Source organism: Pseudophryne corroboree, chromosome 2 (genome assembly GCF_028390025.1).
Source record: "Pseudophryne corroboree isolate aPseCor3 chromosome 2, aPseCor3.hap2, whole genome shotgun sequence".
Lineage (NCBI taxonomy): Eukaryota > Metazoa > Chordata > Amphibia > Anura > Myobatrachidae > Pseudophryne > Pseudophryne corroboree.
Genome location: NC_086445.1, coordinates 252,056,277 through 252,070,500, shown reverse-complemented (window position 1 = coordinate 252,070,500; position 14,224 = coordinate 252,056,277). Strand labels below are relative to the sequence as shown.

Here is a 14,224-nt window from a genome sequence, read left to right as displayed (position 1 = left end):
AGTGTGTGTCCCTGTAAATAGTTTCCTGGCAACGATGCTGTACAAGTTGTTAGAATAATTTACGATTCTTACTTTCTATAATTTGTATAAGCAATTAACATAAAATGTAATAAAAGTGATGTTTATACTTTAAAATTCAGAGGTACACAGATACATTTGTTCTCCTATGTGTAATGGAGCAGTGACGATCGGGATAACGAAGCTATGGTATTTCATCACAAGATCTCCGTGCACTTCCGCCGCACACACTGCTTCCTCCGGCTGGGCGGCGGCGCTGCTCTTCCCCATCACATTAAGCGATCTATTCACCTGTCCCTGCGGCCTGCTCACCTCCGCCACCCACCATGCTCTCCCGGCTGCTCAAGGAGCACCAAGCTAAGCAGAGTGAGCGGAAGGAGCTGCAAGGTGAGCGACCGCCTGATCCCTCCGCAGGGCCTAACGTGCACCCTGGAGCCTCGCACTAAAGTCTTGGCTCGGGACCGGGTTTAGAAGGCTTCCATAGCAACGCGAGTTGTGGAGGGCGCGCTGCGTTATTGCGATTGGTGGATGTTGTTGTCAATCATAGCGCCCTATGTTATGAAAGTGTAATTAGAATGTTATCCAACGCGAATGTAATGTGTTTCTTTACTACTGTATTGTATGAAACATGGCAGTTATTGAACAGGATGAAATGTAAAATGTCAGAAATTTTTACTGACTGTAAATAAACCAAATGCACCCGCTAGAAATAAAACAATAATTAACGAAAACAAAACAAGATCTCCTATTATTAAATAAGTGTCACAGCAGTAATTGTGACTGAGGGTTTTGAACCCCCTTAAACTAATTAGCCCTTTTATTTTACATGCTGCTGCTACTTTAATTGCTGTTCTCTTAAAGCATCATAAGGTCATTTTTTATTTTATTGTTATAAATTTGTCATTAATGCTAATTATTGTTCTATGATTAGTCATTAACCACGGTTTCTCTACTGATAAAGCACCTACCCCCCCCCCCCCCCCCCCCCTCCCTCCTCATTGGATTATACTCCTAAATATGTGTCTCCCTCATCTAGATGAAACAGTATTAACTTGCCACCATATAGTACAATCCACAAAAGAGTGCACTGAAAATTGTGCAATTTAATGCCATGTCCTAAGTTTGTTACATATTTGCATTGCTTATTGCATTTACCATGCATCGTCTCAGGAAATAGAGATACAGGTAGATGACATAAACAGAGAAAATATTTAGTTTTCTCTGACGTCCTAAGTGGATGCTGGGACTCCGTAAGGACCATGGGGAATAGCGGCTCCGCAGGAGACAGGGCACAAAGTAAAGCTTTAGGATCAGGTGGTGTGCACTGGCTCCTCCCCCTATGACCATCCTCCAAGCCTCAGTTAGATTTTTGTGCCCGAACGAGAAGGGTGCAGGCTAGGTGGCTCTCCTGAGCTGCTTAGAAGTAAAGTTTAAATAGGTTTTTTATTTTCAGTGAGACCTGCTGGCAACAGGCTCACTGCATCGAGGGACTAAGGGGAGAAGAAGCGAACTCACCTGCGTGCAGAGTGGATTGGGCTTCTTGGCTACTGGACATTAGCTCCAGAGGGACGATCACAGGTACAGCCTGGATGGGTCCCGGAGCCGCGCCGCCGGCCCCCTTACAGATGCTGAAGAGTGAAGAGGTCCAGAAATCGGCGGCAGAAGACGTTCCTGTCTTCATTAAGGTAGCGCACAGCACTGCAGCTGTGCGCCATTGCTCCCAGCACACTTCACACTGCGGTCACTGAGGGTGCAGGGCGCTGGGGGGGGGGGCGCCCTGGGCAGCAATGTAAATACCTCCTATGGCAAAAAATACATCACATATAGCCCCTGGGCTATATGGATGTATTTAACCCCTGCCAGTTTTCCAGATAAAAGCGGGAGAAGAGCCCGCCGAGAAGGAGGCGGGGCCTATCTCCTCAGCACACGGCGCCATTTTCCCACACAGCTCCGCTGGTAGGAAGGCTCCCAGACTCTCCCCTGCACTGCACTACAGAAACAGGGTACAACAGAGAGGGGGGGCACTTATTTGGCTAAAAATATATATAAGCAGCTATAAGGGATAGACACTTATTATAAGGTTGTCCCTATACAGTTTATAGCGCTTTGGTGTGTGCTGGCAAACTCTCCCTCTGTCTCCCCAAAGGGCTAGTGGGGTCCTGTCCTCTATCAGAGCATTCCCTGTGTGTGTGCTGTGTGTCAGTACGTTTGTGTCGACATGTATGAGGAGAAAAATGATGTGGAGACGGAGCAGATTGTCTGTAATAGTGATGTCACCCCCTAGGGGGTCGACACCTGAGTGGATGTACTGTTGAAAATTACGTGACAGTGTCAGCTCTGTATAAAAGACAGTGGTTGACATGAGACAGCCGGCTACTCAGCTTGTGCCTGTCCAAACGTCTCATAGGCCGTCAGGGGCTCTACGTTACCTCAGATGGCAGATACAGACGCCGACACGGATACTGACTCCTGTGTCGACGGTGAAGAGACAACCGTGATTTCCAATAGGGCCACACGTTACATGATTGAGGCAAGGGAAAATGTTTACACATTTCTGATAATATGAGTACCACCAAAAAGGGGTATTATGTTTGGTGAGGAAAAACTACCTGTAGTTTTCCTGAATCTGAGAAATAAAATGAGGTGTGTGATGATGCGTGGGTTTCCCCCCGATAATTTCTAAAAAGTTATTGGCAGTATACCTTTTCCCGCCAGAGTTTAGGGTGCGTTGGGAAACACCCCCTAGGGGGGATAAGGCGCTCACACGCTTGTAAGAACAAGGGCTCTACCCTCTCCTGAGATGGCCGCCCTTAAGGATCCTGCTGATAGAAAGCAGGAGGGTATCCTAAAATGTATTTACACACATACTGGTGTTATACTGCGACCAGCAATCGCCTCAGCCTGGATGTGCAGTGCTGGGTTGACGTGGTCGGATTCCCTGACTGGAAATATTGATATCCTGGATAAGGACAGTATATTATTGCCTATAGAGCATTTAAAATATATGCGAGATGCACAGCGGAATATTGCCGACTGGCATCAAGTATAAGTGCGTTGTCCAATTCTACCAGTAAAGTGGTCAGGTGAGGCGGATTCCAAACGGCATTTGGAAGTATTGTCTTAAAAAAGGGGACATTTGGGGTCGGTCTTTCAGACCTGGTGGCCACGGCAACAGCTGGGATATCCACGTTTGTACCCCAGGTCGCCTCTCAAAATAAGACGCAGTATTATCAGGCGCAGTCCTTTGTTGGCAAGCGGACAAAAGGTTCCTCTTTTCTGCTCGTGACAGAGGGAGAGGAAAAAGGCTACAGAGATGAGCCAGTTCCCAGGAACAGAAACCCTTTCCCGCCTCTGCCAAGCCCTCAGTATGATGCTAGGGCTTTACAAGCTCAGGCACGGTGGGGGCCCGTTCTCAATGAATTTCAGTGCGCAGTGGGCTCACTCGCAAGTAGACCCCTGGATCCTTCAGGTAATATTTCAGGGGTACAAATTGGAATTCGAGACGTCTCCCCCTCGCCGTTTCCAAAAGTCGGTTTTACCGACGTCTCTCTCTGACAGGGAGGCAGTTTTGGAAGCCATTCACAAGCTGTATTCCCAGCAGGTGATAATCAAGGTACCCCTCCTGCAAAAGGAAACGGGGTATTATTCCACACTATTGTGGTACCGAAGCCAGACGGCTCGGTGAGACCGATTCTAAATCTAAAATCTTTGAATACAGAGGTTCAAATTCAAGATTGAGTCACTCAGAGCAGTGAATGCGAACCTGGAAGAAGGGGACTACATGATGTCTCGGGACATCAAGGATGCTTACCTTCATGTCAAAATTTTTTTTTACCCTTCTCACCAAGGGTACCTCAGGTTATGGTACAGAACTGTCACTATCAGTTCAGACGCTGCCGTAGGGATGGTCCACGGCACCCCGGGTCTTTACTAAAGTAAGGACCGAAATGATGATATTCCTTCGAAGGAAGGGAATTTTAGTTATTCTTTACTTGGACGATTCCCTGATAAGGGTAAGATCCAGGGAACAGTTGGAGGTCAGTGTAGCACTATCTCAGGTAGTGTTGCGGCAGCACGATTGGATTCTCAATATTCCAAAATCGCAGCTGGTTCCGACGACTTGTCTTCTGTTCCTAGGGATGATCCTGGACACAGTCCAGAAAGAAGGTGTTTCTCCCGGAGGAGAAAGCCAGGGAGTTATCCGAGCTAGTCAGGAACCTCCTAAAACCGAGCCAAGTCTCAGTGCATCAATGCACAAGGGTTCTGTGTAAAAATGGTGGCTTCCTACGAAGCAATCCCATTTGGCAGATTCCACGCAAGGACTTTCCAGTGGGACCTACTGGAAAAATGGTCCGGGTCGCATCTTCAGATGCATCAGCGGATAACCCTGTCACCAAGGACAGGGGTATCCCTCCTGTGGTGGTTGCAGAGTGCTCATCTTCTAGAGGGCCGCAGATTCGGCATTCAGGACTGGGTCCTGGTGACCACGGATGCCAGCCTGCGAGGCTGGGGAGCAGTCACACAGGGAAGGAATATCCAGGGCTTATGGTCAAGCCTGGAGACATCACTTCACATAAATATCTGGAGCTAAGGGCCATTTACAATGCTCTAAGCTTAGCAAGACCTCTGCTTCAAGGTCAGCCGGTGTTGATCCAGTCGGACAACATTACGGCAGTCACCCGCGTAAACAGACAGGGTGCCACAAGAAGCAGGAGGGCAATGGCAGAAGCTGCAAGGATTCTTCGCTGGGCGGAAAACCATGTGATAGCACTGTCAACAGTATTCATTCCGGGAGTGGACAACTGGGAAGCAGATTTCCTCAGCACGACCTCCACCCGGGAGAGTGGGAACTTCACCCAGAAGTCCTCCACATGATTATAAACCGTTGGGAAAAACTCGACAGGTATTGCGCCAGGTCAAGGGACCCTCAGTCAATAGCTGTAAAGGCTCTGGTAACACCGTGGGTGTACCAATCAGTGTATGGGTTCCCTCCTCTGCCTCTCATACCCAAGGTACTGAGATTGATAAGATGGAGAGGAGTAAGCACTATATTCGTGGCTCCGGTTTGGCCAAGAAGGACTTGGTAACCGGAACTTCAAGAGATGCTCACGGAGGATCCGTAGCCTCTACCTCTAAGAAGGGACCTGCTCCAGCAAGGACCCTGTCTGTTCCAAGACTTACCGCGGCTGCGTTTGACGGCATGGCGGTTGAACGCCGGATCCTGAAGGAAAAAGGCATTCCGGATGAAGTCATCCCTATCCTGATCAAAGCCAGGAAGGATGTAACCGCAAAACATTATCACCGCATTTGGTGAAAATATGTTGCGTGGTGCGAGGCCAGTAAGGCCCGACGGAGGAAATTCGACGATTCCTACATTTCCTGCAAACAGGAGTGTCTATGGGCCTGAAATTGGGGTCCATTAAGGTTCAAATTTCGGCTCTGTCAATTTTCTTCCAAAAAGAACTAGCTTCAGTCCCTGAAGTTCAGACGTTTGTAAAAGGGGTACTGCATATACAGTCTCCTTTGGTGCCTTCAGTGGCACCTTGGGATCTCAATGTAGTTTTTGGGTCCCAAAAGTCACATTGGTTTGACCCACTTAAATCTATGGAGTTAAAATATCTCACAGGAAAAGTGGTCATGCTGTTGGCTCTGGCCTGGGCCAGGCGCGTGTCAGAATTGGCGGCTTTATCCTGTAAAAGCCCTTATCTGATTTTCCATTCGGACAGGGCGGAATTGAGGACTCGTCCTCAGTTTCTCCCTAAGGTGGTTTCAGCGTCCACCTGAACCAACCTATTGTGGTGCCTGCGGCTACTAGGGACTTGGAGGACTCCAAGTTGCTAGACGTTGTCGAGGCCGGAAAATATATGTTTCCAGGACGGCTGGAGTCAGAAAATCTGACTCGCTGTTCATCCTGTATGCACCCAACAAGCTGGGTGCTCCTGCTTCTAAGCAGACGATTGCTCGTTGGATTTGTAGTACAATTCAGCTTGCACACTCTGTGGCAGGCCTGCCACAGCCAAAATCTGTTAAAGCCCATTCCACAAGGAAAGTGGGCTCATCTTGGGCGGCTGCCCGAGGGGTCTCGGCTTTACAACTTTGCCGAGCAGCTACTTGGTCAGGGGCAAACACGTTTGCTAAATTCTACAAATTTGATACCCTGGCTGAGGAGGACCTGGAGTTCTCTCATTCGGTGCTGCAGAGTCATCCGCACTCTCCCGCCCGTTTGGGAGCTTTGGTATAATCCCCATGGTCCTTACGGAGTCCCAGCATCCACTTAGGACGTCAGAGAAAATAAGAATTTACTTACCGATAATTCTATTTCTCGTAGTCCGTAGTGGATGCTGGGCGCCCATCCTAAGTGCGGATTGTCTGCAATACTTGTATATAGTTATTGTTACAATAACATCGGGTTGTTTATTGTTGTGAGCCATCTTTCAGAGGCTCCTACGTTTTTATCATACTGTTAACTGGGTTCAGATCACAAGTTGTATGGTGTGATTGGTGTGGCTGGTATGAGTCTTACCCGGGATTCAAAATCCTTCCTTATTATGTACGCTCGTCCGGGCACAGTGTCCTAACTGAGGCTTGGAGGAGGGTCATAGGGGGAGGAGCCAGTGCACACCACCTGATCCTAAAGCTTTACTTTTGTGCCCTGTCTCCTGCGGAGCCGCTATTCCCCATGGTCCTTACGGAGTCCCAGCATCCACTACGGACTACGAGAAATAGAATTATCGGTAAGTAAATTCTTATTTTAAGTATAAATAAGGTAAACCGTACAATGGGTGGTGGCGGCTTATAGCGAGGAATAGGAAAACCGCAAGTAGATGGTTACTCATGACTTTATATATGCACTTTCTAAAGGAAGGTATTTTGAGGTCTCCAATCATTTAAAAAAGTTAGCTCCATTGATGGCTGCCAGCATAATAAATTAAATGACTACAACTTGATGATGTATCAGCAGTGCTGGCTTTTGGTAAATTGGGTGTGTCACACGATCCCAGCGGTTGGGATCCCGATGGTCAGTATACCGATGCCAGGATCGTGGCCGCCAGAATGCCGGCAGGGGGTCGGGAGCAACAATAACCCCTCACTGCGCTCGCCACTCTGTGGGCTCGGTGGGTCGCTGCGCTTGTCACAGGTTCTATTCCCACTCTATGGGTGTCGTGGACAGCCACGAGTGAGAATAGCCTTCGGCCCCCTGCTGGCACTCTGGCGAACGGGATCCCGGCGTCGGTATGCTGACCGCCGGGATCATAACTACATCCCAGTAAATCTACGTAAAATATTATCAAGTTTGTCAATCTCACAGCTGAGATATTTCACTGTGATGATATTCTGTAATAGATAAATAGCTCAGTTTGTCAGGAAAGCGGGATAACATTTTAATGGTCACCACACAATCTGAAATATTGCAATTTAGAATCTACCCAGTATATCAGCATGGTCTAGAACAGACGTTCCCAACCTCTGTCCTCAGGGCACACAGTGCAGGTGTCAAAGTCAGAAAAATATCACGCTACACACTGCCATATTTGCACCTCATGCGAGTGCCTGTTGCACGTTCATGAGCCCTGCCGTGCGTGCGCATACTCGCTGTTGCGTGCACCCGCGGGCGCACAGTGTGCGCATTTACGGTAAAGTTTATGTGCGTCTGGCGGGCGACTCGTTCGTAACATATTTTAACTATATAATGTATTTTGTAGATTATGGTCCCTTTGATAGAATCTGAAAGTTTAGTTAAGGTAGCATGTTCATAGACAGAGAGATCCCTCTTTGTTTGATACGAAGGGTCAGACAAGGGTTATACAGTGGTGTTTAGTATCCATCGGAAGAGTATTTAATTAGCAATATTCCGGTGTTGGTTTGAAGCAGATTAATCGCTCGTGCGAATAGTTATGGACATAAGAAGTTTATGTACTTTTACTATTATTTGCACTTACTTATCCATGCGGCGGGAAACCTAGTTTCCCACCCACCTGAGCAGTTGGAAATAGTCACAGCCCACCTGTATGAATCAACCTATGACCTTTTGTTATAATGCGAAGACGAATTCCTGTGTCCAATGAACAATGAGATTGTAGGGACCATTGAATTGTATTGTGTGTGGGGCATAAATAGACAAGCCGATCATATCCAGCTCTCACTCTTCAACGGTTCTCATTGCTGATAATCGGGAGCTGGATATCCAGAGGCGCATGCGATTGTTTCCCTTGAGCGTAAGTTTTCTCCGCAATCATATTGTCTTTATTGGTATTGTGGGCCATATCTCTCTCTCTCTCTCTCTCTCTCTCTCTCTCTCTCTCTCTCTCTCTCTCTTCTCCTCTTTCTCTCATTTTCCCTTAAACGTACTTGTATTGTATTGTATTTCCTGTGTAAGTTATCTGGTTAGTTAGTCTATGTTATATTGGTAGTGTATGACTTGTATTGTATTATTCTTTTGCAAGTATAACATTCATATAAGGCGTTAGACCCTAAGCCCGGTATTTGTGTATTTCTTATAGTGTTAAGTATTCTCAGAGCGTCGGAGACGCTCGAACAGCTTTAAGTTAATAAGGTTACATTGTGTTGCATCTACACCCCACCATTACACTAAGGTTTTTCTGTATAATACATTGTTCATGGTTTACATGTAAAGGTTTAACGTTGTGAGTGTCTGCGCCGCTGGTGATCTCCTCGTGGTCCCGAGCGTCCGCTACGCTATAGCGAACCATAACGTTAGTCGGCAGCCAATAGCGGGCCTGCCTGTGATCTCCTGGCCGTGAGCGAACGTAACGCGTGAGCGTCTCGACTACGGCTAAGCGATTGTTACGCAACGTGCGTACCCTTACGGTACTCCAGACGTCAATAGCGTACAGTGTTCTTAGGCCTCTTAAAGGGTTTTAAGTAAGATAAATATTTAGCTTTATCACAGGTTTTAGTGATATCCAGGCTTCAGCACAGGTAGTTAATTCAAAATAACTGATGTAATAATTAAGTCGCCCGTGCTAAAGCCTGGATATCACTAAAACCTGGACTGCTAGTGTACCTTGAGGACCAAGGCTGGGAATACATGACCTGGAAGATGACCCATAAAACTTGTCTATGCAGTCATATACAGGCCCGAGTGATCTTGGATGTGATTTGAGTCACCCAAAAGGGCACAAGAGTCCAGGCTCCTTTGGGTACAGAGGCTAAATCAAGACAATGAAATGATTTAATATGACATCAATAAGCCTCATTCCAGACAATAAATTATTATTGTAGCTCTAAACATGAATTATGAAGAAATGTGTTTTAGCCGTTCATATTTTCTTTGCGAGGTGTATGTAGGCAACTTGTGTTCTTTGTATTGTTCTTTAGTTGCTTATTTAGGCATATTATTTAGACCAGTAATGTGCATTGTTTGATATACTGTTCATATTATTCTTAAGTGTTGGTTTTACTTACTCTTAAACATTTGATCAAGAACCAAAAACACATTATGATTTTGTACAACCTGTGAACTGGGGTAGAACAGCGAAACATACATGTACATAAATATATAATTTAGAATTGCTACTCCATATGTAGCCCATACACTTGTGCGATATGGCATACGATCCTTCGATTTCGACCGCATCTGTGAGATAAATCAAAGGATTGTATGCACATTTTAGGTACCATGCGACGCGATGCACGGGCATGTCGGTCGAATACCGCGTCGCAAGATATTAAGTGCTGCACTTAATATTTATTGCATCGCCGTGCGATCGCATGTGTTTTTAAGAACACATGCAATATATCGCACTGCGATGGGCACCCACCGCTCCCACTTGGCGGTGACGTGCCCATCACGTGATTACCATGCGATCTGTGTATGGGCACCATTAGGTTTAACTTAACAAGTACGTTGTGTCTTATAAAGTATACAGCTTCCTGGTTATGTGTAGTTTATACAGGAAAGCTCCCTGGAGGCCACTACAATGATGAGCTGTTATTCCCTCACTGTATTGGTCTGACGCATTGCAGTAAGTCTTACCTGCAATCATTTTCTCTAGGGCTCAGTTGACCTAGGTGCGGAATACATATGTCCAGACAGCCGGCAAATTGATTGCTTCCCCTAGCTGCAGTACATGCATATATCCATAGCTGAATCATATCTACCCTTCTTTCTCTTCTATCACACAGACTTTTTTCATATGGTTTGTCAATGTACAGAGGGCAGATGTTCTGATGGAGAGGTGGTTGGGTTAGATTTGCTTAAGCAAGACGGTATTGAGGTTCTACATGTCAGGTGTGTGGTCCCGGACCCTTCCTCAGGTTCTAACCTATATACACACAGAGGGGGATATCCTACGAGCCTAGTCCCGCCGGGGGCTATCTAATTATCCCCGAAAAGCCGCGTCTCGTGCCGGCTTATCAGGCGAAGCAAAATCCCCGGAAACAGACCCATTTTCGTGCGAAAACGGGGCTGTTTCATCCAAAAGCGCACAGGTTTTACTGAACCTGTGTGATTTCGGGAGATCAGCTTTTTTTTTTTTTTACGGGTGATCCATTTTGGATAGCCTGTAAAAATAAATAAATAAAAAATCTGTGAAACATCGGAAAAAAGTAAAAAAAAAAAAAAAAGACAGTTTTCGTTAGTTTGTCGGACCCAATGTTTTACCGGGGATAATTGGATATCCCCCTTATTCTGAAAGTTTTTCTAGAAATACTGTGTGCAGCCTGACTGTCAACCTATAGTCCGGATGCTGTGGAAGAATAAGGGGGGTACAGGTCCTCACTAAACCAGACTAAAATTACAATTGTACAGTCTGAAAAATCGTATTTCTCTAGCATCCATAAGGGATATTGGGGAATCTAGTACGATGGGGTATAGACGGGATCCAAAGGAGCCAGTGCACTTTAAATTTCTTCAACTGGGTGTGCTGGCTCCTCCCCTCTATGCCCCCTTCCACAGGAAGTTATAGGTAAAAACGTGCCCGAAGGAGAAAGGACATATATGAGAGAAGGAAAATAGGATTTTAATTACCTACTGGTAAATCCTTTTCTCGTAGTCCGTAGAGGATGCTGGGGTCCATATTAGTACCATGGGGTATAGACGGGTCCACCAGGAGCCATTGGCACTTTAAGAGTTTAACAGTGTGGGGAGGGGCTACAGGTCAAACGCCTTCTCCCCTATGCTGGTCCTCACCACCTGGTACTACAGAGTCTTAGTAAAGTGAGCATTAGAACACACCCGACCTGTACTCCTATGCCCTGGTGGATATAGTGGGGTCCCTGCTCGGATACAGTGTCCACACCAGCGTTGCAGTCCGTCTCCTTAGACTGCGATCGGAATGCGATTTAATGGCGGGTCCCGCCTGGGGGACCCTCTTACCTCCTCCCTTCAGTAGCAGCCACGTGAACTAGGAGAGCATCTGCGACCGTCTCTGTCTAAAAGATAAATAAAATGAAGGCCAATATCCATGTTTTTATTTTGTGATCGCGTTACTAGGATTTATTTACTTTGAAGTTCTAAGTAAACAATTTGACTTATATTACAGAAAAGAGAAGGAAAGAGGCCATTGCTGCAGCGACAACGCTAACGGAGGCATTAGTAGATCATCTAAATGTTGGGTGAGTGAATGACTGTAGGGTTATAATTATGATATTAGTTTCATTTATGTAGCGCCCATCCTAAACTGCATGCAGCCTTCAGTGTATAACCTGTGGGGAATGCACATTGCTACTGTTGGAGCTGGGTTATCAGTAATAGTTTCTAGTTCTAACCTTTTGCCAGCACACCGTATGGGCACCCACACAATTATTTGCGTCGCTGTCTTGTCATTGAGGTATACCTAAGTTGAGAGGGAGCAGATTGGTGCAGAAGAAACCCAATTTTAGTCTAACTGAACTTAAGTAGACCACTTGTTATAATGACTTTACAATGCTATTCAGCATGGGAGACCTGCATTACTTCTGCCCAATACAACCATATGTTCATGTCTGCATAATTTTTTTATTTTCTCTAACGTCCTAGTGGATGCTGGGGACTCCGTCAGGACCATGGGGATTAGCGGCTCCGCAGGAGACAGGGCACAAAAATAAAGCTTTAGGATCAGGTGGTGTGCACTGGCTCCTCCCCCCATGACCCTCCTCCAAGCCTCAGTTAAGTTTTTGTGCCCGTCCGAGCAGGGTGCAATCTAGGTGGCTCTCCTAAAGAGCTGCTTAGAAAAAGTTTTTAGGTTTTTTATTTTCAGTGAGTCCTGCTGGCAACAGGCTCACTGCATCGAGGGACTTAGGGGAGAGAAGTCAACTCACCTGCGTGCAGGATGGATTGGCTTCTTAGGCTACTGGACACCATTAGCTCCAGAGGGATCGAACACAGGCCCAGCCATGGAGTCCGGTCCCGGAGCCGCGCCGCCGACCCCCCTTGCAGATGCCGAAGATGGAAGAGGTCCAGAAGCAGGCGGCAGAAGACCTTTCAGTCTTCCTGAGGTAGCGCACAGCACTGCAGCTGTGCGCCATTGTTGTCAGCACACTTCACACAGCGGTCACGGAGGGTGCAGGGCGCTGGGGGGGCGCCCTGGGCAGCAATGTATAATACCTTTTTATGGCTAAAAAATACATCACATATAGCCCTTGAGGCTATATGGATGTATTTAACCCCTGCCAGATCTCACAAACTCCGGAGAAGAGCCCGCCGAAATAGGGGGCGGGGCTTATTCTCCTCAGCACACAGCGCCATTTTCCTGCTCAGCTCCGCTGTGAGGAAGGCTCCCAGGACTCTCCCCTGCACTGCACTACAAATATATTACTATATTTAAGCTGCTATAAGGATACAACACTTATATAGGGTTGTTCCCATATATATTATAGCGCTTGGGTGTGTGCTGGCAAACTCTCCCTCTGTCTCCCCAAAGGGCTAGTGGGGTCCTGTCTTCAATAGAGCATTCCCTGTGTGTCTGCTGTGTGTCGGTACGTGTGTGTCGACATGTATGAGGACGATGTTGGTGTGGAGGCAGAGCAATTGCCGGTAATGGTGATGTCACCCCCCAGGGAGTCGACACCGGAATGGATGGCTTTGTTTATGGAATTACGTGATAATGTCAGCACATTACAAAAATCAGTTGACGACATGAGACGGCCGGAAAACCAGTTAGTACCTGCCCAGGCGTCTCAGACACCGTCAGGGGCTGTAAAACGCCCTTTACCTCAGTCGGTCGACACAGACCCAGACACGGACACTGAATCTAGTGTCGACGGTGAAGAAACAAACGTATTTTCCAGTAGGGCCACACGTTATATGATCACGGCAATGAAGGAGGCTTTGCATATCTCTGATACTACAAGTACCACAAAAAGGGGTATTATGTGGGGGGTGAAAAAACTACCTGTAGTTTTTCCTGAATCAGAGGAATTGAATGATGTATGTGATGAAGCGTGGGTTAACCCAGATAGAAAAGTGCTAATTTCAAAAAAGTTATTGGCATTATACCCTTTCCCGCCAGAGGTTAGGGCGCGCTGGGAAACACCCCCTAAGGTGGATAAGGCGCTCACACGCTTATCAAAACAAGTGGCGTTACCGTCTCCTGATACGGCCGCCCTCAAGGATCCAGCTGATAGGAGGCTGGAAACTACCCTAAAAAGTATATACACACATACTGGTGTTATACTGCGACCAGCCATCGCCTCAGCCTGGATGTGCAGTGCTGGGGTGGTCTGGTCGGATTCCCTGACTGAAAATATTGATACCCTGGATAGGGACAGTATTTTACAGACTTTAGAGCAATTAAAGGATGCTTTTCTTTATATGCGAGATGCTCAGAGGGATATTTGCACTCTGGCATCGAGAGTAAGTGCGATGTCCATATCTGCCAGAAGAAGTTTATGGACACGACAGTGGTCAGGTGATGCGGATTCCAAACGGCATATGGAAGTATTGCCGTATAAAGGGGAGGAATTATTTGGCGTCGGTCTATCGGATTTGGTGGCCACGGCAACTGCCGGGAAATCCACCTTTTTACCTCAGACCCCCTCCCAACAGAAAAAGACACCGTCTTTTCAGCCGCAGTCCTTTCGGTCCTATAAGAAGCGGGCAAAAGGACAGTCATATCTGCCCCGAGGCAGAGGAAAGGGTAGGAGAGGGCAGCAAGCAGCTCCTTCCCAGGAACAGAAGCCCTCCGCGGGTTCTGCAAAGCCCTCAGCATGACGCTGGGGCTTTACAAGTGGACTCGGGAACGGTGGGGGGTCGACTCAAGAATTT

At 47.0% G+C, this 14,224-nt stretch overlaps 1 protein-coding gene across 1 annotated transcript in view; it reads left to right on the top strand.

Annotated features, from left to right (window-relative positions):
• The first annotated feature begins 250 nt into the window (after positions 1 to 250).
• Positions 251 to 14,224, top strand: part of BLOC1S1 (biogenesis of lysosomal organelles complex 1 subunit 1) — a 46,802-nt gene continuing 32,828 nt past the window's right edge. Inside the window, exons 1-2 of the mRNA XM_063952665.1 lie at positions 251 to 405; positions 11,523 to 11,595. Coding sequence (XP_063808735.1) covers positions 345 to 405; positions 11,523 to 11,595 — 134 coding nt within the window. The 5' untranslated portion in view covers positions 251 to 344. The remainder of the gene's footprint in view (positions 406 to 11,522; positions 11,596 to 14,224) is intronic.